Genomic DNA, 22,957 nt, shown 5'->3' on the forward strand with positions numbered 1-22,957 from the left:
CTCTTTCGACAGCGCTCACTTCTCTTCTTCCTTTTTTCTTTTTTATCTAGTTTTCGTCGGTATGACGTGAAAAATCACATTTTGAAATTTTAGTTTCTTGGTTTTCAGCAACATTATTTTTATCTTTCCGTCAATTTGTATGAGTTTTAAAGATTTTATTGTTTTCTTTTCAGAACATGTCCCAGAATTATCCAAGAATGGCATTGAGTCCAATAACGTCAATGGGAATATTTTATACCGAGAAATCACTGAAATGTGAATTGTATTTTAATGATCCCTATGGAAAACAGAGTTTCGAATATAAGGAAACAAAGACCGATCATTTGAAAAACTTCGTCGAATACCTGGAAGAAATCATCTATAACCAAGCAGGTCTCGTGAATTTTCTCAAAATCAAGTACAGTGGCCTCAAAGAAAACTATACAAAGAACAAGTTGGACCCAGTGATTCACCAGATATTCAAGTGTCTGGAATCGAGAAAAGAACTTCTTCAAGTCAAAAGACTATCGATCGATGCAGTTGATATGAGTCAGGCAATGACAGTCGTCAAGTTATTGGATCCATCGGTTTTGAAGAAAGTCGAGTTTTGTTTTGAAAATAGAGATGAGGAAATCGATATAGAAGATGCACTGGCTTTGGTGAAATGGAATGAAGGGCAACGGATGAAATTGGTTTTCAATTTACACACAATTCGTCCAGAATATTTGGAATCGGTGAAAAAAGTTGGTTCGAGGCAAGTATTGATGTATTGATTGGTTATATTTTCAGTTTCTTCTACATCGTTCAACTTTCACTGAGATCTTCGTTTATTATAAGAACTGTGCCCATGATCATGCAAGTTTGAGAACAATTATTGATGTTCCAATGCAACATGAAACTCCCGGCTCAAAGGAGAAGTTTATCAAGTTCCAACTGTCACATAGTCTGTTGTTATCTGCGGGTTTAGTGGTGAGTCATATTGAAAAAAATATTTGATAAGAGAGTTAAGGCTTTTTTGTAGAAGTTAACACTGAGCAACGATGTATCTGCAATGGTACTCGGAAATCCATTGATTATGAAACGTGTCATTCAATCGTTCGGCTTTTGGAATGTGTAAGTGTTACTGTAGACACATCTGACTATTAATTTCAATGATTTCAGTCAACGACTCCGAAAAACGTCTCGTGGAATCAGGGACTGCGTTGACTTCCTCAAACCCGTTACCCACATTGATGAATATAATGTTTTTTTCTTAAGTGACATTCATCCAAGTGCACGTATTGAAACTGGACGTTACTGGTCAAAAAACTGGATTTATATGAAACATGAAATTTCTGAGGACATAAATGTATTGTGCCAGAAGGCACAAGCTCAAGTTTTGCATGATTTCGAGGTCAACTTGGGTCGTCAGAATACGTGTTTAGAAGAGTTGAAATTCATATTTTCGTATATTCACACTCTTCAAAAGGAGAAAAATCCGAACCCAAGCATTGAAGAATTTCAGCGTCTCCATCAACTTACCGGTCAATTTTTGGGGAAACTTAAAGAAATTCTATCAGCAAGAAGTCAGTTACTAAAAGTGAAAGTGTTGGAATTGTTATGTTGTACGGACGACAATATGATGCAAATCCTCCCGTACCTTGACCAGAATTGCTTGAAAAAAATTGAACTGAACGATCCGAGATCGGAATATGGAAGACTCGGTGACGACAGGGTTAAATACCCAGAGCCCATGTTGAAACCGTTTGTATTGGACGAGATATGTCAGTTGGAACAGTGGAAGAAAGCGACGGAACTGATGATTCGATCACAGCCAATATCCACCTCAATTCAAAAAAAAAAAAAAATGAATCTCACTGAATTCTCAAAAGTTTGGATAGACGTGGAGACAATTAGTTCAGAAGATGTGCTATATCTTAAAGATGTAAGTGATGATTATGAAAACTTTTTAAACTTTTATAATTTCAGCATCTTCTACTATCGACCACTTTCCAAAGATTCATTATTGACTTCAAAAACACGACAATTGACTACGAAACTCTTCACGGACTAATTGGGCCACCGCATCGGATCTTCAGTGAGACTTCTCGTATCTGGTTTTTCCAAATGGAAGTGAATGATCAATTTTTGAAACTTAGCTTGGATAGAGGGTGTCTTCAATTTTATCTTGCTGACTACATAAGACAATACAGATAGGTTCATTTTGTGAATAAATTCTATCATGCTATACGGTAATAAAATTTTGTTTAACAATTTTTGATATTCTTGGCAGGAATACGCTTTTCTCATTGTGTGAATACTTCTGCAGAACATTAATGCTTTCAGAAACATGACGAAATAAGCAATTACAACTTTTCGATATGGAATTTGGACGATGAGCATGAAAATAGAAGAGAAAAACGGATAAGATTATTGCTGGTTGTAGTATTTCAACATAGCTGAATACCAAATACATTTTAATCTTCCGGTTTCAGACTTTTAGATCCTTTTTTGTGACTTCCGCAATCTGAATTCAACATTCAGTTTTCCATTTCAAGGTTACAAGATTCAGGATCCAGTTTTTCGACATGCGAAAATTATGGTTCCTATTTAGGTTCCCGTTTTCAGCCTCTAGATTTCAAACTTCCGACTTCAACCTAGCGAAAATTTGCCTCGTTTTCAGGCTACTGTTTTTAGGCGTCTGTTTTCAGACTTCTGACTTTAAACTTTTCACTTACTATCTTTATTTTTAGTTATTTCAAATCTGATTCCCATTTTCAGACATCCACTTTCATACTCCCGGTTTCCGACTTTCAAATCCCTGTCAACTGGAACAGTAGAAGAGTGCGACAGAACTGAAGATTCTATCACAGCCAATATCCACCTCAATTCAAAAAATGAATATCACTCACTTCTCAAAAATTACTATGGAAGTGGAAACAATTAGTTCAGAAGATGTGTTATATCTTAAAGATGTGAGTTTTGATTATGAGGCTTTTTATAAATACGATATTTTCAGCATCTTCTGCTATTGACCACTTTCCAAAGTTTTATTATTGACTTCAAAAACACGACAATTGACTACGAAACTCTTAATGGACTAATTGGACCACCCCATCGAATCTTCAGAGATGATGATCGTATCTGGTTTTTCCAAATGGAAGTGAATCATCAATTTTTGGAAGTTAGCTTGAAAAGAGGGTGTCTTCGATTTGATCTTAAATACTACATAAGACAATACAGATAGGTTCATATTGTGTGTGACACTATGATATATTACTTCAAAACTTTTAAAATTCTCTCGATTGTCCAAAACAGACATAATAAAATTCTGTTTAACAACTTTTGATGTTTTTGACTGGAGTATACTTTTGCATTAAATGGTTTTTTAAATGTGAAATCCAATTTGTGCTTATTATTGAAAATGTATATGTTATCTATCGTAATACCTGTATTAGAAGGTCTCTAATGTCTATTACGGGAATTTTTCTAGAAGAGAGAAACTATTTTAATGATCTGCCTAGTCAAATTTATAATAAGAACTGCCCGAACTGGTACCACTCAGATCAGAACCGATACAAACCAGAACCGTCAAACACGATGGATCTTATTTTGCGCAGTTCTGATTTGGGACAGTGTCTATTTTCAATTGTTTTTGGTACTTTGTTCCATTTTTTTCTGTGTAACTACATTCCCCCCTTTCCCCATACTATTAATTCTCTATTCCAATTTTTCGCCATCTCAATTTTGCAACCAATAGAATTGCTATCCTGCAAAAACTTGAAAGAGAAAATAACATAAATTCCAGTGTTTCTCCAAAAGTTGTTGACTCCTTGACACGTTATACATAATAAGTATTACATACGATTATCCTCACTCTTATCATCACCGTTTCTTTCTCTTTCGACGACTTTCGATCACTTCTCTTTTTCCTTTTTTATATAGTTTCGTCTGGGTGTGGTGAAAAATCACATTTTGAAGTTTCAGCTTCATTGATTTTCTCTTTCCGTTCATTTTGTATGAGTTTCTTATTGCAATCTGGTTGCTTTGCTTTTCAGAACATGTCCCAGAATTATCCAAGAATGGCGTCGAGTCCAATAACGTCAATGGGAATATTTTACAGTGAGCAATCACTGAAATGTGAATTGTACTACAGTCGTCCCTATGGAAATTCGAGTTTTGAGAATAAGGAAACAAGGAAAAGGAACGATCATTTGAAAAACTTCGTTGAAGACCTGGAAGAAATAATCAATAATCAAGCAGGTCTCGTGAATTCTCTCAAAATCAAGTACAGTGGACTTGAAGAAAACTATACAAAAGAAAAGTTGGACCCAGTGATTCACCAGATATTCAAGTGTCTGGAATCGAGAAAAGATCTTCTTCAAGTCAAAAGATTATCGATCGATGCAGTTGATATGAGTCAGGCAATGACAGTCATCAAGTTATTGGATCCATCGGTTTTGAAGAAAGTCGAATTTTGTTTTGAAAATAGAGATGAGGATATCAATATAGAGGATGCTTTGGCTTTGGTAGACTGGAATGAAGGACAACGGATTAAATTGGTTTTCAAGTTACACACCATGCGCCCAGAATATTTGGAATCGGTGAAAAGGGTTAGTTGGAGACAATTACTGATGTAACAATTGATTACATTTTCAGTTTCTTCTACATCGATCAACTTTCACTGAGATCTTCGTTTATTATAAGCACTGTGTCCATGATATTCCGAGTTTGAGAACAATTATTGATGTTCCAATGCAACATGAATCTCCTGATTCCAAAGAGAAGTTTATCAAGTTCCGATTGTCACATTGTCTGTTGTTGTCTGCTGATTTTGTGGTAAGTTATATTGAATATTGGGAAAAAAGAGTTAAGGTTATTATTGTAGAAGTTAACATTGAGCAACGACGTATCTGCAATGGTTCTAGAGAATCCAGTGATTATGAAACGTGTCATTCGATGGTCCGAAAATTGGAATGTGTAAGTAGACTGTAGACATATCTGACTATTCATTTCTATAATTTCAGCCAGTGCCTCCGTAAAACGTCTCGTGGAATCAGGGACTGCGTTGACTTCCTCAGACCCGTAACCCATGTTGATGAGTATTCGGTTTATTTCTTATGTGATATTCATCCATCTGCAAAGATTGGAGTTGAATATAACTTTACAAGAAGCTGGTTATACGGAAAAAATGCAACTTCTAAGGACAGAAATGAATTGTGTCAGAAGGCACAAGCTCGAGTTTTAAATAACATCGAGGTAAACTTGGGTCGCCAGAATACATGTTTAAAAAAATTGAAATTCATATTCTCGTATATTGACAGTCTTCGAAACGAGAAAAATCGTAAGCCAAGCAAGGAAGAATTCAAGCGTCTCAATCAACTTACAATTCAATTTTTGGAGAAACTTAAAGACATTTTATCGAAAAGAAGTCACTTACTAAAAGTGGAAGTGTTGGAAGTGTTGTGTTGTACGGATGATAATCTGATGCAAATCCTTCCGTACCTTGACCCAAATTGCTTGAAAAAAATTAAACTGATTGATCCGGGGTCGGAATATAGCAAATTCGACTACGACAGGGTTAAATACCCAGAGTCCATGTTGAAACCGTTTGTATTGGACGAGATATGTCAACTGGAACAGTGGAAGAAAGCGACGGAACTGGAGATTCGATCTCATCCAATATCTACTTCTATTCAAAAAATGAATATCTCTAATTTTTCAAAATTAACAATGGAAGTGGATACAATCAGTTCAGAAGATGTGTTATATCTTAAAGATGTGAGTGATGATTATGAGAACTTTTATAACTATTAAAATTTCAGCATCTCCTACTATCGACCACTTTCCAAAAATTCACCATTGACTTCAAAAACACGACAATCGACTACGAAACTCTTTATGGACTAATTGGACCACCGCATCGAATCTTCACTGAGACTTCTCGTATCTGGTTTTTCCAAATGGAATTGAATCAATATTTATTGAGAGTTAGTTTGGAGAGAAGGTGTCTTGAATTTGATATTGCTCGAAACATAAGACTAATTACATAGTCTTACTCTGTTAACCCTGTAATAATAAAATTCTGTTAATAAACTCTCATCCTGTGAATTCTTCTGCAGCATACTTTCAGAAACATAAAGAAATGTAATTCGGACGGTGAGCATGAAAATAAATAAAGAAGAACCCATAAAAAGCAATTATAATAACGTGAAAGATTGTGAATTTCTGGTTTTAGTATTTGAATCTTGCTGAATACCAAATATTTTTTAAAAAAACATCATATTGAGACATATTACTTTCTAAAAGACTCTCTGTTTGTTGATAACCCCACTCGCGCGATTAGTATAACTGCCAAAATGTTAATTTCGTTATCTCTTGTGACCACCCACCACTTCTGAATTCTGAACACTTCAACGTCAACTTCTCCGTCCACTCCCCTTCATCCTAGCCTCTCAACTTGACTTTAGAAAATGTAATTATACTCTCCTGCATTCAGATCTCGCATCCCATCACTGGGATATTGTTCTCAATACCCTTTCATCTTTCAAATTTATCTCTGGGAATTACCCGAAGTTATCACTCCTATAACTGATCCTTCAATCAGTAGTTCTACGGTCCCAAACTGAAATTTGGTTGATGGTCCTTTTTCATTGATGAGCTGACCCCAGTAAGGATCTCTCTTTAAGCTCCAAACGCCTTAACTGGCCGATTCGGTGTCTGAAAAATGAAAACTGTAATAAGCACAATTCAAATTTAATATACTAAAGATGAGAAATGTGGAGACAGTTTCAGGTACAGAAATCATGAAGCAAAGGGAATTTATAAAATTAAAATGTTGAATTTTACTAATCGGTCGTTTGGGTACTTGTTATTCCACTTGCAAAGTTAAAAAAAAACCCGTTTGTTTTATGATTCCTGTACCTGAAACAGTCTCGAGATTTCTCATCTTTAAATTTTGTGGAGTGTGACGTCATTTTCCGTTTGTTTACAATGTTTCTTCCTCACTCTTATCATCTCCGTCTTTTTCCCTTTTCCCATTTCTTTTCCCTTTTTCATTTCTTTTTTTATTCAGTTTTCGTGGTGAAAAATCACATTTTGAAACTTTCAGTGAGTTTTTTCGTTTAAATGAATAAGCTTTAAAAAATTTTTTATTTCTCCCTGTCCATTCATTTGTCTGGTTTTTTAACAATCTCATTGTAGTTGCTTTTCAGAACATGTCCCAGAAATATCCAAAAATGTCATCAAGCCCAATAACGTCAATAGGAACATTTTACAGCGAGCAATCACTGAAATGTGAATTGTATTTCAATGATCCATATGGAAGACAGAGCTTCGAATATAAGGAAACAAGGAAAAAGAACGACTTTTTGAAAAATTTCGTTGAAGACCTGAAAGAAATAATCAATAATCAAAAATCTCTCGTCGATTCTCTCAAAATCAAATACAGTGGACTCGAAGAAAACTACACAAAGAATAAGTTGGACCCAGTCATTAACCAGATATTCAAGTGTCTGGAATCGAGAAAAGAACTTCTTCAAGTCAAAAGACTATCGATCGATGCAGTTGACATGAGTCAGGCAATGACAGTCGTCAAGTTATTGGATCCATTGGTTTTGAAGAAAGTCGAATTTTGTTTTGAAAATAGAGATGAAGAAATCGATATGGAGGATGCTCTGGCTTTAGTGGAATGGAATGAAGGACAACGGATGAAATTGGTTTTCAAGTTGCACACGATGCGTCCAGAATATTTGGAATCTGTGAAAAAGGTTAGTTGGAGACAATTACTGATGTAACAATTGGTTATATTTTTAGTTTCTTCTACATCGACCAACTTTCACTGAGATCTTCGTTTATTATAAACACTGTGTCCATGATAATGTGAGTTTGAGAACAATTATTGATGTTCCATTGCAACATGAATCTCCTGATTCGAAGGAGAAGTTTTTCCAGTTCCGACTGTCACATAGTCTGTTGTTGTCTGCTGGTTTAGTGGTAAGTCATATTAAAAAGTGAATACCGTAAATACTGTATTATAACATGCCGTTATATTTTTCAACTGCTTCCGAGAGAAATTTTGCAGTTTCAGAAACTCATTAAAATTGAACGAAAAAACTTTTTTGGACGTTCTATTTGCTGATTTAGAAGTGACCAAACACGTTGCTTTTAATCAGAATCGAGAAAAAACCCCTGATAAACATTTTTATGGATTCTGAGTAGAGATGGGGTGCCGTTATAATACAGGTGCCGTTCTATTACAGGTGCCGTTATAATACAATATTTACGGTATTTGAAAAAAGAGTAGAATTTATCTTGTAGAAATTAACTCTGAGCAACGATGTATCTGCAAAGGTTCTCGGAAATCCATTGATTATGAAACGTGTCATTCAATCGTTCGGATTTTGGAATGTGTGAGTATTACTGTAGACACATCTGGGTATTCATTTCTATAATTTCAGCCAACGACTCCGTAAAACGTCTCGTGGAATCAGGGACTGCGTTGACTTTCTCAAACCCGTAACCCACATTGATGAGTATATGGTTTTTTTCTTAAGTGATATTCATCCAAGTGCATATATTGAAACTGGATGTTACAGTTCAAGAAGCTGGTTATACGGGAAACATGAAACTTCTAAGAACAGAAATGTATTGTGCCAGAAGGCACATGCTCAAGTTTTGCATGACTTCGAGGTCAACTTGGGTCGTCAGAATACGTGTTTAGAAAAATTGAAATTCATATTCTCTTATATTGACACTCTTCGGAAGGAGGAAAATCGCAAGCCAAGCAAGAAAGAATTCAAGCGTCTCAATCAACTAACTACTCAATTTTTGGGGAAACTTAGAGAAGTTCTATCAACAAGAAGTCAGTTACTAAAAGTGAAAGTGTTGGAATTGTTATGTTGTACGGACGACAATTTGATGCAAATCCTTCCGTACCTTGACCCAAATTGCTTGAAAAAAATTGAACTGAACGATCCGCGATCAGAATATGGAAGACTCGGTGACAGGGTTAAATACCCAGAGTCCATGTTGAAACCGTTTGTATTGGACGAGATATGTCAGCTGGAACAGTGGAAGAGCGCGACGAAACTAGAGATTCGATCACAGCCGATATCCACTTCAATTCAAAAAATGAATATCACTCATTTTTCAAAAGTTTGGATAGATGTGGAGACAATTAGTTCAGAAGATGTGTTATATTTGAAAGATGTAAGTGATGATTATGAGAACTAGATCATTCTTATATATAAAACGCATGTGGGGTTTGTCCATCTGTCCCAATGTCCGCAAATTTTGAGAAATGTGAAAGAAAGACTGCCGGGCCCAAAATCGAACTTGCGCTCTTTGCGCAGAGACCGCCGCCTTGGACCACTCGGCCACGCGGACACATTTTTGAGAAGGTGAACAAGTAAATGAGGAGAGGCCAGCCGGATGAAGCGCCGAAGGCGCGGCAGCCAGGCTGGTCTTTTTATAACTTTTAAAATTTCAGCATCTTCTTCTCTCCACCGTATTCCGCAGATTCATAATTCATTTCAAAAACACGACGATTGACTACGAAACTCTTGTTGGAATAATGGGGCCACCGCATCGAATCTTCAGCGATGATGATCGTATCTGGTTTTTCCAAATGGAAGTGAATCATCAATTTTTAGAAGTTAGATTGGATAAAAGGTGTCTTGACTTTGATCTTTCTTCTTACATAAGACAATATAGATAGTTTTACTGTGCTAACTCTATAATAATGAAGCTATGTTAATAAACTTTTGATATTCTTGACTACAATACACTTTTCTTATGGATACTTCTGCAGAACATTAATACATTCAGAAACATGAAGAAATGAACAATTACAAATTTTCGATATGGAATTATGACGATATCTTGAAGACCTTGAGAAGACTTTTGAGCACTAAACTGCTCAATGAATGTTGCTCAATCCAAACGATCAGTTGTCTCCAAGGGATTTTCAGGATTTTTCAGAACATCGAATTCTCGAAGGTCTCCTATCTTTATGACGCGCACTGTACAACTGGGTTTCAATCAGTAATTCTTCGGTCCCAAAGTGACCAATTCGGTCATTGATCTTTTCAATTTCTTAATTTTTCAATGAGTCGTTACAATCTCTTGTCTTCAAACTCCATATTCGGTCGAATCCAGACTTGCAAAATATCGGCCCTGCCCTGCTCGGCCCGGCCCGGCCCGGCCCGGTCGGCCCGGAGTCAATAATGCGCACAATTTTTACACAACATTTTTCGAAATTTTTCACAATTTTCATCAAAAATAGTCAAACAACCTATGTAAACTTGTATTTTATCAAAATGTAAAAACATTTTGCAAAAAAATTCAAATTTTCAAATTTTTGCATTGAACCCGGGCCGGTGAAACTTCTGAAATCGGCCCGGCCCGGCTCGTTGCAAGTCTGGTCGATTCCGTGTTTAAATTTAATACAGCGATGGAGTCGGTGTACCTCAATAATTTTCAAATTTTGTTCGAGAGTCTCCAGTTGTTTTCTGTACGTTCACTAGTTCATCTCAGTTTATTCACAGTTTTTTATTACTTTGTATTATACTCTCCAACTTTCAAAGATTGTTCTTGGTATTCCTCGCCGTAGAGTGTGATATCGTTATCAGTGACACCTAACATCACTTTGTGGACAGTAAACTCTAAAGGGTTCAGACGGAAGTTGATGATTGTTTTGGAAATTAAGAATAGACAATTATTGCATGATCCATAAAAGCTATAAGCTACATAAGCACAGCTAAAATTTCCTGAAACCGATTGGCTGGCTTCAAACTACAAAAATACCCAACCGTTTTGACATTGTGACGTGTCCAAACCGATAAAGTGCACATGCCTAAGAGTACTGATAGTGAAGAGTACATATAGATTTCAGTTTTCAGGAAATAATCAAAAAAGGGCAGTCCGACAAGACATTTTCAGTCAATGGTTCTGTTTTCACCGCTTCAAGATTTCTTTTTTTCTAATAACGGGGTTTCACATTGTTAGTTGTTGGTTTTACGGTACTAGAAGGATCCTCAAATTACAGTAGCCCTGCTAATACAGTCTTACCAATTTGGTTAGCCAATGGATAAAACTGTGAGAACTGTGGAAATTGATGGTTGTATGACATCAAGTTGGGCAACGCCAATTCTATAGAAGACTTCAGATCTACTGGTAATAGTGCTGGTGGTGATGACACAGGTGAGCAACGAATTTCTTGGGTAGTTGTTTTAGCTGAAACAAAATGCCATTGATGTCTAGTGGCTTTTCAAAAACTATTACTTTTTTAACTCACCATTATTCCTTTGCACATTTTGCTCTGCTGGGACACCACCATTTAGAATTTTCAGAGCTTCAGCAGCTGGAATTAAGAAAATAATCAATATATCAATTAAATGGAAACCAACCATTTACATTTCTTCCCAATAGAGTCTCCAACTCCTTCACATCTTGCTCCTCTTAATTTTGTTGCCTACGGAGCGCCACCTGCGCGGCATTAACTCGTTGTCTCTCAGCAATAAGTATACATGTTTTACATATGCAATCTTTCCAACGGCATAAGCGTTTGTGGCCTGGAGAAGGGAAGTTATGTGTTAGTTTGGTCGGCGTCGGACCGAAACTAGGACAAATCAAAGCTCTGGAAAGTACATACCTTTCAAAATAGTAGTCACTCCATGATTCTTACACCGTAAACATTTTGGTGGAGTCTTTGGATGATGGGCTCTTAGAATCTGCGCGATACTGGTGAAACATGAAGAAGACATTTTGGCACAAAATCTGGAAGAACACACTAAAAATGAGGTGCTGTAGGTTTAGAATATATATAGACAGCTGAACCTTGACCTTTATAAAAAATTTATTAAAGCTTTCTAGATCCTGAATTTATTTAAAAAATGAAAAATATATATAGAAACGCGCCCAAGGCACCCCAGACACTCAAATAAGCGATGAGCCCATATATGAGAAAATAAATAAATAGCTTTTTCTGAATGTTGTTTCGTTGCAACCGCCCCTAATCTTTGAAAAGTAATCTCATTTGTTTCAATATAATTGAATGGAGACCTGCATTTACAAAAGTGTGCTTGAAATATCATCTGTAAGATTCAGGTTCTAAGAATGAAATTGTGTTAGAAGAAATGTTTCTAGGCTCACACATATGTATTCTACTATGAATTTATAATTATAGGTTGCAAGAAGTTTCTGCTTTTGGAAAATTTGATTTTATGAAAAGTTTTTTAATAACAAGGTTAAGGAGTAAAGAGATTACAGGAAAACGAAATGATATTCAAAAGAAAATTACAAATTGGATAGGTCTTGACACGAAAGTAACCAGAACTACTGTCGCGCCTTCGGCGCGTTATATATTGTGGCTACGATAGTTGTAATCTTCAGAATCTAGGAATTCACCCGAGATAACTTTTCTGACATCCGGATAATCAAATCTCATTATTTATATAGCTGTTAATGCTGTCGCGCCTTTGACGCCCTTTCCCACATTAAATCCCCTAAAATGTTCTGTGATACAAAGTATAACAAATTATATATATTTAAACACTCAATAATATTTAAATACCAAACAAAATTTATAAATGTCCTTCTTCCAGACTTTCCATCAGTTGTTTCCTTTTATCCCGTTGTCCCGTCGGCATATGTGAACTGCAAAAATGTATCCTTTTCAAAAGAAATTATGAAAATATTGAATATTTTGAGGAATACAGTAGGAACTCACATTATTCTCATTTCAGGCCTTATAAAAACAATTTATGACTTACTTTTTTTTCAAAATCCAATTTAAAAAATGTCCCAGATCCATTGTGCCATGGCCATGAATAAATAGACAGCAATATTATAATGGTTATCTTTTTCTGAAAACAATTTGTCACTATTTTAGTTTATTTTCAGACTCACTTCATTAAAAAATGTCATGTATCCATTGGATAAAGACCATTTTTTCCATAATATCTATTAAACATAATTCATTAAAAATCAGAATAGAATATTGGTAGTCCCACACCAGTTGGACAGAAAAAGAAGGGGAATAAAAAAAGAAGGGAGATTTCAGGGAGCACATAAACTTAGAATGTTTCTATGGAACCAGGCACTTGAGAAGTAGGTCATGTGGTATCTAGGTAACGGTTACATGTTCTGGGGCCTTCGTAGTCGGACGTCGATTGTCTGAATTTAGAAAACAGAAAACGAAAATCTGAATGTGCGAACGAAAGCCTGAACATGGAAGTCTGAGAACGGAGGACTGAAATTGGAGATTTGAAATGACAAGCTGGGATTCGAAGGTCGGAAACCGGGAGTATGAAAGTGAATCTCTGAAAATGGGAATCAGATTTGAAATAACTAAAAATAGAGATCGTAAGTGAAAAGTTTAAGGTCAGAAGTCTGAAAACAGACGCCTAAAAACAGTAGCCTGAAAACGAGGCAAATTTTCGCTAGGTTGAAGTCAGAAGTTTGAAATCGAGAGGCTGAAAACGGGAACCTAAATAGGAACCATAATTTTCGCAGACCGAAAAACTGGATCCTGAATCTTGTAACCTAGAAATGGAAAACTGAATGTTGAATTCAGATTGCGGAAGTCACAAAAAAGGATCTAAAAGTCTGAAACCGGAAGATTAAAAATGTATTCGGTATTCAGCTATGTTGAAATACTACAACCAGCAATAATCTTACCCGTTTTTCTCTTCTATTTTCATGCTCATCGTCCAAATTCCATATCGAAAAGTTGTAATTGCTTATTTCGTCATGTTTCTGAAAGTATTCATGTTCTGCAGAAGTATTCACACAATGCGTATTCCTGCCAAGAATATCAAAAATTGTAGAACAGAATTTCATTACCGTATAGTATGATAGAATTTATTCACAATATGAACCTATCTGTATTGTCTTATGTAGTCAGCAATATCAAATCTGAGACACCCTCTTTTCAATCTAACTTCCAAAAACTCATGATTCACTTCCATTTGGAAAAACCAGATACGAGAAGTGTCACTGAAGATTCGATGCGGTGGTCCAATTAGTCCGTGAAGAGTTTCGTAGTCAATTGTAGTGTTTTTGAAGTGAATAATGAATCTTTGGAAACTGGTCGATAGTAGAAGATGCTGAAATTATAAAAGCTATAAAAGTTTTCATAATCATCACTCACTTCTTTGAGATATAACACATCTTCTGAACTAATTGTCTCCACGTCTATCCAAACTTTTGAAAAATGAGTAATATTCATTTTTTGAATAGAAGTGGATATCGGCTGTGATCGAATCTCTAGTTTCGTCGCTTTCTTCCACTGTTCCAGCTGACATATCTCGTCCAATACAAACGGTTTCAACATGGACTCTGGGTATTTAACCCTGTTGCCGAGTCTTTCATATTCCCATCTTGGATCGTTCACTTCAATTTTTTTCAAGCAATTTGGGTCAAGGTACGGAAGGATTTGCATCAAATTGTTGTCAGTACAACATAACAATTCCAACACTTTCACTTTTAATAAGTGACTTCTTGCTGATAGAATTTCTTTTAGTTTCCCCAAAAATTGAATGGTAAGTTGATTGACACGCTCGAATTTTTCAATGCTTGGTTCCTCCTTTTGAAGAGTGTCAATATACGAGAATATGAATTTCAATTTTTCTAAACACGTATTCTGACGACCCAAATTGACCTCAAAGTCATTCAAAACTTGGGCTTGTGCCTTCTGACACAACAAATTTCTGTCCTCAGAAGTTTCATGTTTCCCGTATAACCAGCTTCTTGAACTGTAACATCCTCCAGATCTAATACATGCACTTGGATGAATATCACTTGAGAAATAAACATTATATTCATCAATGTGGGTAACGGGTTTGAGGAAGTCAACGCAGTCCCTGATTCCACGAGACGTTTTACGGAGGTGTTGGCTGAAATTATAGAAATGAATAGTCAGATATGTCTACAGTAATACTTACACATTCCAAAACCCGAGTGATCGAATGACACGTTTCATAATCAATGGGTTCCCCAGAACCTTTGCAGATAAATCGTTGCTCAGTGTTAATTTCTGCAAAAAACCTTAACTCTTTTTTCCTAATATTCACTAACTTACCACTAAACGAGCAGATAACAACCGTCTATGTGACAGTCGGAACTTGATAAACTTCTCCGTCGAGCCGGGAGTTTCGTATTGCATTGGAAAACCAAAAATTGATCTCGAACTCACATAATCATGGACACAGTGTTTGTAATAAATGAAGATCTCAGTGAAAGTTGGTCGATGTAGAAAAAACTGGAAATATAACCAATCAATACATCAGAACTTAAAAAAACTAGCTTTTTTCACCGATTCCAAATATTCTGGGCGCATGGTGTGTAACTTGAAAACAAATTTCATCCGTTGTCCTTCATTCCATTTTACCAGAGCCAGAGCATCCTCTATATCGATTTCCTCATCTCTATTGTCGAAACAAAATTCGACTTTCTTCAAAACCGATGGATCCAATAACTGGACGACTGTCATTGCCTGACTCATATCAACTGCATCGATCAATAGTCTTTTGACTTGAAGAAGATCTTTTCTCGATTCCAGACACTTGAATATCTGGTGAATCACTGGGTCCAACTTTTCCTTTTTATAGTTTTCCTCAAGTCCGCTGTATTTGATTTTGAGAGAATCGACGAGAGATTTTTGATTATTGATTATTTCTTCCAGGTCTTCAACGAAATTTTTCAAAAAGTCGTTCATTTTCCTTGTTTCCTTATACTCGAAACTCTGTTTTCCATAGGGATCATTGAAGTACAATTCACATTTCAGTGATTTCTCGGTATATAATACTCCTATTGACGTTATTGGGCTCGATGACATTCTTGGATAATTCTGGGACATGTTCTGAAAATCAACAATAAGATTTTTATTTAAACCATACAAATGAATGGTCAGAGAGAAATAAATTGTTTAAAAAGCTTATACAAACTAAACGAATGAACTCACTGAAAATTTCAAAATGTGATTTTTCACCACAAAAACTGAATAAAAAAGGAAATGAAAAGAGGAAAAAACGGAGATAAGAGTGAGGAAGAAACATTGTAAACAAACGGAAACCGGGTGACACATAATACACGTCAAATTCCAAAAAATATTAAAGACGAGAAATGTTGAGATTGTTTTAGGCTTAAAATGAAACATGCGTTTTCTGTACTTTTAATTGATGAGAAGTTTTTTCCTAAAATATTAGCACGACACGCTTCTTACAACCGCGCTCTACCGAAACCGCAGAAAAACGTGTGCCAAATTGAAAGATTCATAGAAAATGAGAAATTTCTCAAGGGATTTCGGTGGAGCGCAGTTGTAAAAACTGTGACGAGCTGATAACATGTACTGAAGCGATCGTTTAACAAGATTCAAAGTTAATTTCTTCGAAAATGTTTTATAAGTTCTAGAAACTGTTTTTAGTTTAAAGATTATCTAAACTTTAAATTAAAAATGTTTTATTCAAATTTCATATCGATCTCTCATTTTCTGGAAACCTTGAAATTCAAAAAAGTCATTTGTGTCGGAAATGTTTGAAAACTAGTTTTGAAGACAGTACAAGTGGTTGATTAAATTTAAACACCGTTTCAGCCGATAGGGGAGTTTGGAGACTAAGAGGATGTGACAATCACTCTGGGACCAAAGAACTACTGATTGAAGGACCAGTTATAGGAGGGACAACTTTGGATAATTCCCAGTGACAGTATACCACCGTATCCACGTAGAGTATACAGTATCCTATACAGTATCCCAGTGACAGCACAATGACATTTACGTCAAAATTGGCAAAAGAAGAGGGGCGGGTGCTGAGAATATCAGTCGAGGGAAGCAAGATCTGAATTCAGGGGATTATAACTAGGTTCTCTGGTGTCACGGAGTAGGGAATTTTCCAGACCACTTTCAACTTTTTGTTCCAACATTTTGTCTGAATGTAACGTTTCTGTATATTTGGTAGTCAGCAAGATTCGAATACTACAACCAGAAATTCACAAACTTTTCTGTTTTTCTCTTCTATTTTCATGCCCGTCGTCCAAATTCAATATTGAATAGTTGAAATTATTTATTTCTACATGAAAGTTGTGTTCTACAGAAGTATCCACAGGATGAGAAAATTGAATTTCTGTCAAGAAGGTCAAAAGTTTATTAACATAATTCATTTATAGAGTTAACACAGTAATACTACATATATTATTCTATGTGGGAAGTAAGCTTAAACTCAATATATCTCATATCCAATCTGACTTTCAAAAATTGATGATTTACTTCCATTTTGAAAAACCAGATAATACGATCATTATCTCCATAGATTCGATGCGGTGGCCCCATTATTCCAACAAGAGTTTCGTAGCCAATCGCCTTGTTTTTGAAGTGAATAATGAATCTTTGGAAAGTGGTCGATAGTAGAAGATGCTGAAATTATTGTATCTGTAAAAGTTCCCATAATCATCACTCACATCTTTAAGATATAACACATCTTCTGAACTAATTGTTTCCACTTGCATATAAATTTTTGAGAAGTGAGTGATATTCATTTCTTGAATTGAAGTGGATACTGGCTGTGAGCTAATCTCCAGTTCTGTCGCGCTCTTCCACTGCTCCAACTGACATATCTCGTCCAGTACGAACGGTTTCAACAGGGATTCTGGATACTTTCTCTTAATCGTGGAACAACCGAGTATTCCATATTTCGTTATCGGATCAATCAGTTCAATTTTTTTCAAGCAATTCGGATCAAGATACGGGAGGATTTGCATCACATTGTCGTCGGTACAACATAACAGTTCCAACACTTTCACTTTTAGTAAGTGACTTCTTCTTGACAAAATTTCTTTAAGTTTCCCCCAAAATTGAGTGGTAAGTTGATTGAGACGCTCGAATTCTTTTTGCTCCAGATTTTCCTCCTTTCGAAGAGTGTCAATATACGAGAATATGAATTTCAACTCTTCTAAACAAGTATTCTGATTTCTCAAGTTGACCTCAAAGTCATTTAAAACTTGAGCTTGTGCCTTCTGACACAACAAATTTCTGTCCTCAGAAGTTTCATGTTTTCCGTATAACCAGCTTCTTGATCTTCTATACCCAATTTTAATATATGCACTTGGATGAGTATCACTTAAGAAAAAAACATGATACTCAGCAATATGGGTAACGGGTTTGAGGAAGTCAACGCAGTCTCTGATTCCACGAGACGTTTTACGGAGTCGTTGGCTGAAATCATTGAAATTAATAGTCAGATGTGTCTACATTAATACTCACACATTCCAAAACCCGAACGATTGAATGGCACGTTTCATAATCAATGGATTTCCGAGTACCATTGCAGATACATCGTTGCTCAGTGTTATTTTCTGTAAAATAACCTTAACTCTTCATTTTCCAATATTCAATATAACTTACCACTAAACCAGAAGTTAACAATAGGCTATGTGACAACCGGAACATGAAAAATTTCTTCTTAGAGTCGGGAGTTTCATGTTGCATTGGAACATCCATAATTGATCTCAAACTCGCATAATCATGGACACAGTGTTTATAATAAACGAAGATCTCAGTGAAAGTCGGTAGATGTAGAAGAAACTGAATATCTAATCAATCTATACATCAGTACTTCTCTCAAACAAACCTTTTTCACCGATTCCAAATATTCTGGGTGCATGGGGTGTAACTTGAAAACCAATTTAATCCGTTGTCCTTCATTCCATTCTACCAATGCCAGAGCATCCTCCAAATCAATTTCCTCATTTCTATTTTCAAAACAAAATTCGACTTTCTTCAAAACCGATGGATCCAATAACTTGACGACTGTCATTGCCTGACTCATATCAACTGCATCGATCGATAATCTTTTGACTTGAAGAAGTTCTTTTCTCGATTCCAGACACTTGAATATCTGGTGAATCACTGGGTCCAACTTTTCCTTTTTATAGTTTTCCTCAAGTCCGCTGTATTTGATTTTGAGAGAATCGACGAGAGATTTTTGATTATTGATTATTTCTTCCAGGTCTTCAACGAAATTTTTCAAAAAATCGTTTCTTTTCCTTGTTTCCTTATATTCGAAACTCTGTTTTCCATAGGGATCAATGAAGTACAATTCACATTTCAGTGTTTTTTCCGTATAAAATATTCCCATTGACGTTATTGGGCTCGATGACATTCTTGGATAATTCTGGGACATTTTCTGAAAACAACTACTGTAACATTTAAAAAACTGAGAGAGAAAAATAACGTTACTGAAAACCATAAAACTGAATTTTCGAAATGTGATTTTTCACGACATAAAGACGAAATTTATAGAAACGGAGATAAGAATGAGGAAGAAAGAACAAGAAACTACAGAAATCATAAAACAAAGAGGTTTCAAAAAATTTTGCAAAATGAATATCAATGTGGCGGGCAGTTTCCGTTTGTTTACAATGTTTCTTCCTCACTCTTATCATCTTCGTCTTTTTCTCTTTCGACAGCGCTCACTTCTCTTCTTTCTTTTTTCCTTTTTTATCTAGGATTCGTCTGTTGGTCGTAACAAATTACATTTTGAAATTTCAGTTTCTTGGTTTTCAGCAACATTATTTTTCTCTTTCCGTCAATTTGTATGAGTTTTAAAGATCTTATTGTAATTGCTTTTAGAACATGTCCCAGAATTATCCAAGAATGGCATTGAGTCCAATAACGTCAATGGGAATATTTTATACGGAGCAATCACTGAAATGTGAATTGTACTTTAATGATCCCTATGGAAAACAGAGTTTCGAATATAAGGAAACAAAGATCGATCATTTGAAAAACTTCGTCGAATACCTGGAAGAAATCATCTATAACCAAGCAGGTCTCGTGAATTCTCTCAAAATTAAATACAGCGGACTTGAGGAAAACTACTCAAAGAACAAGTTGGACCCAGTCATTAACCAGATATTCAAGTGTCTGGAATCGAGAAAAGAACGTCTTCAAGTCAAAAGACTATCGATCGATGCAGTTGATATGAGTCAGGCAATGGCAGTCGTCAAGTTATTGGATCCATCGGTTTTGAAGAAAGTCGAATTTTGTTTTGAAAATAGAGATGAGGATATTGATATAGAGGATGCTCTGGCTTTGGTAAAATGGAATGAAGGACACCGGATAAAACTTGTTTTCAAATTACACACCATGCGCCCAAAATATTTGGAATCGGTGGAAAAAGTTAGTTGGAAAGAAACAAGTTTTGATTTATTGGTTTTGATTACATTTTCAGTTTCTTCTACATCGATCAACTTTCACTGAGATCTTCGTTTATTATAAACACTGTGTCCATGATAATGTGAGTTTGAGAACAATTATTGATGTTCCAATGCAACATGAAACTCCCGGCTCAAAGGAGAAGTTTATCAAGTTCCAACTGTCACATAGTCTGTTGTTATCTGCGGGTTTAGTGGTGAGTCATATTGAAAAAAAAATTTGATAAGAGAGTTAAAGTTATCTTGTAGAAATTAACTCTGAGCAACGATGTATCTGCAATGGTTCTCGGAAATCCATTGATTATGAAACGTGTCATTCAATCGTTCGGGTTTTGGAATATGTGAGTATTACTGTAGACACATCTGACTATTAACTTCAATGATTTCAGCCAACGACTCCGAAAAACGTCTCGTGGAATCAAGGATTGCGTTGACTTCCTCAAACCCGTTACCCATATTTCTGAGTATCATGTTTTTTTCTTAAGTGATATTCATCCAAGTGCACGTATTGAAACTGGACGTTACTGGTCAAAAAACTGGATTTATATGAAACATGAAATTTCTGAGGACATAAATGTACTGTGTCAGAAGGCACAAGATCAAGTTTTGCATGATTTCGAGGTCAACTTGGGTCGTCAGAATACGTGTTTAGAAGAGTTGAAATTCATATTCTCGTATATTCACACTCTTGAAAAGGAAGAAAATCCGAACCCAAGCATTGAAGAATTTCAGCGTCTTAATCAACTTACCATTCAATTTTTGGGGAAACTTAGAGAAATTTTATCAACAAGAAGTCAGTTACTAAAAGTGAAAGTGTTGGAATTGTTATGTTGTACCGACGACAATTTGATGCAAATCCTCCCCTACCTTGACCCAAAATGCTTGAAAAAAATTGAGCTGATCGATCCGCGATCAGAATATGGAAGACTCGGTGACAGAGTTAAATACCCAGAGTCCATGTTGAAACCGTTCGTACTGGACGAGATATGTCAACTGGAACAGTGGAAGAGTGCGACAGAACTGAAGATTCAATCACAGCCAATATCCACTTCAATTCAAAAAATGAATATCACTCATTTTTCAAAAGTTTGGATAGAAGTGGAGACAATTAGTTCAGAAGATGTGTTATATTTGAAAGATGTAAGTGATGATTATGAAAACTTTTTCAACTTTTAAAACTTCAGCATCTTCTTCTCTCTAACACTTTTCAAAGATTCATTATTGACTTCAAAAACACGACAATTGACTACGAAACTCTTCACGGACTAATTGGACCACCGCATCGGATCTTCAGTGAGACTTCTCGTATCTGGTTTTTCCAAATGGAAGTGAATCATCAATTTTTGGAAGTTAGCTTGAAAAGAGGGTGTCTTCGATTTGATCTTAAATACTACATAAGACAATACAGATAGGTTCATATTGTGAATAAATTCTATCATGCTATACGGTAATGAAATTCTGTTTAACAATTTTTGATATTCTTGGGAGGAATACGCTTTTCTCATTGTGTGAATACTTCTGCAGAACATGAATACTTTCAAAAACATGACGAAATAAGCAATTACAACTTTTCGATATGGAATTTGGACGATGAGCATGAAAATAGCAGAGAAAAACGGATAAGATTATTGCTGGTTGTAGTATTTCAACATAGCTGAATACCGAATACATTTTTAATCTTCCGGATTCAGACTTTATGATTCTTTTTTGTGACTTCCGCAATCTGAATTCAACATTCAGTTTTCCATTTCAAGGTTACAAGATTCAGGATCCAGTTTTTCGACATGCGAAAATTATGGTTCCTATTTAGGTTCCCGTTTTCAGACTCTCGATTTCAAACTTCCCACTTCAACCTAGCGAAAATTTGCCTCGTTTTCAGGCTACTGTTTTTAGGAGTCTGTTTTCAGACTTCTGACTTTATTTATTTATTTATTTATTTATTTTATATACGCACTCGAGGTACGTGAAAAGATGAGTTCAAATGAGTTCAATATCTTCGTGACCGTTATCCTTATAACCTTGACCGTCCTTCATGCACTATATTTCTTTTTCTTATTTCTTGCATTGAAAAAAGTTTCGAATGAGAGAAGCAGGCACCATCCCCGATAGATGACAAGCGGAACAGAACAGATTGATGATCTCAGTATTACTTCCTTACGGGACACAAAATTGTACTTCAATTCCCGAAACTTCAACCACTGTCGACTTTTTGCTGTCTTCATCTTCTTTTTACAAATCCTCCTAGCCTTCTTTTCACTCTTCATCTTACGTTTCCTATTTTCCTGTAGTTTCCTTTGCACTGATTCCCATTTTTCTTTTTGTGACCTTATACGACGCTTGATATTCCGCCTCTCATCACTTACAGCTTCTTCCATTTCCCTATTCTCAGCCAATATTGACTTGGCGAGTCCACGTAACTCTTGCTTGAAAAAGTCTGCCAACACTCGCTTGATGTTTTCGACGGAACTGTTATAATCATCAGAGCTCTCGACCATGTTGACGACTTCAGCTTCTTACTTCGTTTTAAACATGACTCCCTCTTGAAAAATAATTGGGAATGAAAAATAATTGGGAATGAAAAATAATTGGGAATGAAAAATAATTGGGAATGAAAAATAATTGGGAATGAAAAATAATTGGGAATGAAAAATAATTGGGAATGAAAAATAATTGGGAACTTTACACTTTTCACTTACGATCTTTATTCATAGTTATTTCAAATCTGATTCCCGTTTGCAGATATCCACTTTCATACTCCCGGTTTCCGACTTTCAAATCCCTGTCAACT

At 35.7% G+C, this 22,957-nt stretch overlaps 5 protein-coding genes across 5 annotated transcripts; 3 read left to right on the top strand and 2 right to left on the bottom strand.

Moving 5' to 3' along the window:
- Positions 1-176: 176 nt before the first annotated feature.
- Positions 177-2,175, top strand: GCK72_011671 (uncharacterized protein; the record flags this gene model as incomplete). Its single annotated transcript, XM_053728610.1, has 5 exons — positions 177-722; positions 769-948; positions 1,001-1,092; positions 1,141-1,903; positions 1,948-2,175. 5 exons carry the CDS (start codon positions 177-179, stop codon positions 2,173-2,175), a joined length of 1,809 nt encoding a protein of 602 aa, XP_053588187.1.
- Positions 2,176-2,855: 680 nt separating this feature from the next.
- On the top strand, positions 2,856-9,676 carry GCK72_011672 (uncharacterized protein; the record flags this gene model as incomplete). Its single annotated transcript, XM_053728611.1, has 12 exons — positions 2,856-2,933; positions 2,978-3,121; positions 4,017-4,571; positions 4,618-4,797; positions 4,847-4,938; positions 4,986-5,739; positions 5,784-5,948; positions 7,173-7,727; positions 7,774-7,953; positions 8,278-8,369; positions 8,418-9,168; positions 9,449-9,676. 12 exons carry the CDS (start codon positions 2,856-2,858, stop codon positions 9,674-9,676), a joined length of 3,774 nt encoding a protein of 1,257 aa, XP_053588188.1.
- Positions 9,677-10,512: 836 nt separating this feature from the next.
- On the bottom strand, positions 10,513-11,723 carry GCK72_011673 (uncharacterized protein; the record flags this gene model as incomplete). Its single annotated transcript, XM_053728612.1, has 4 exons — positions 10,513-10,622; positions 11,029-11,193; positions 11,255-11,320; positions 11,612-11,723. 4 exons carry the CDS (start codon positions 11,721-11,723, stop codon positions 10,513-10,515), a joined length of 453 nt encoding a protein of 150 aa, XP_053588189.1.
- Positions 11,724-13,838: 2,115 nt separating this feature from the next.
- Positions 13,839-19,115, bottom strand: GCK72_011674 (uncharacterized protein; the record flags this gene model as incomplete). The annotated part of the gene is made up of 10 exons (XM_053728613.1): positions 13,839-14,066; positions 14,111-14,855; positions 14,904-14,995; positions 15,041-15,220; positions 15,275-15,820; positions 17,225-17,371; positions 17,416-18,169; positions 18,218-18,309; positions 18,359-18,538; positions 18,585-19,115. The coding sequence occupies 10 exons, from the start codon at positions 19,113-19,115 to the stop codon at positions 13,839-13,841; spliced, it is 3,495 nt and encodes a 1,164-aa protein (XP_053588190.1).
- A 473-nt stretch (positions 19,116-19,588) lies between these two features.
- On the top strand, positions 19,589-21,581 carry GCK72_011675 (uncharacterized protein; the record flags this gene model as incomplete). The annotated part of the gene is made up of 5 exons (XM_053728614.1): positions 19,589-20,134; positions 20,187-20,366; positions 20,419-20,510; positions 20,559-21,309; positions 21,354-21,581. The coding sequence occupies 5 exons, from the start codon at positions 19,589-19,591 to the stop codon at positions 21,579-21,581; spliced, it is 1,797 nt and encodes a 598-aa protein (XP_053588191.1).
- Between the last annotated feature and the right edge of the window lie 1,376 nt (positions 21,582-22,957).

Source organism: Caenorhabditis remanei, chromosome III (assembly GCF_010183535.1).
Source record: "Caenorhabditis remanei strain PX506 chromosome III, whole genome shotgun sequence".
NCBI classification, from domain to species: domain Eukaryota; kingdom Metazoa; phylum Nematoda; class Chromadorea; order Rhabditida; family Rhabditidae; genus Caenorhabditis; species Caenorhabditis remanei.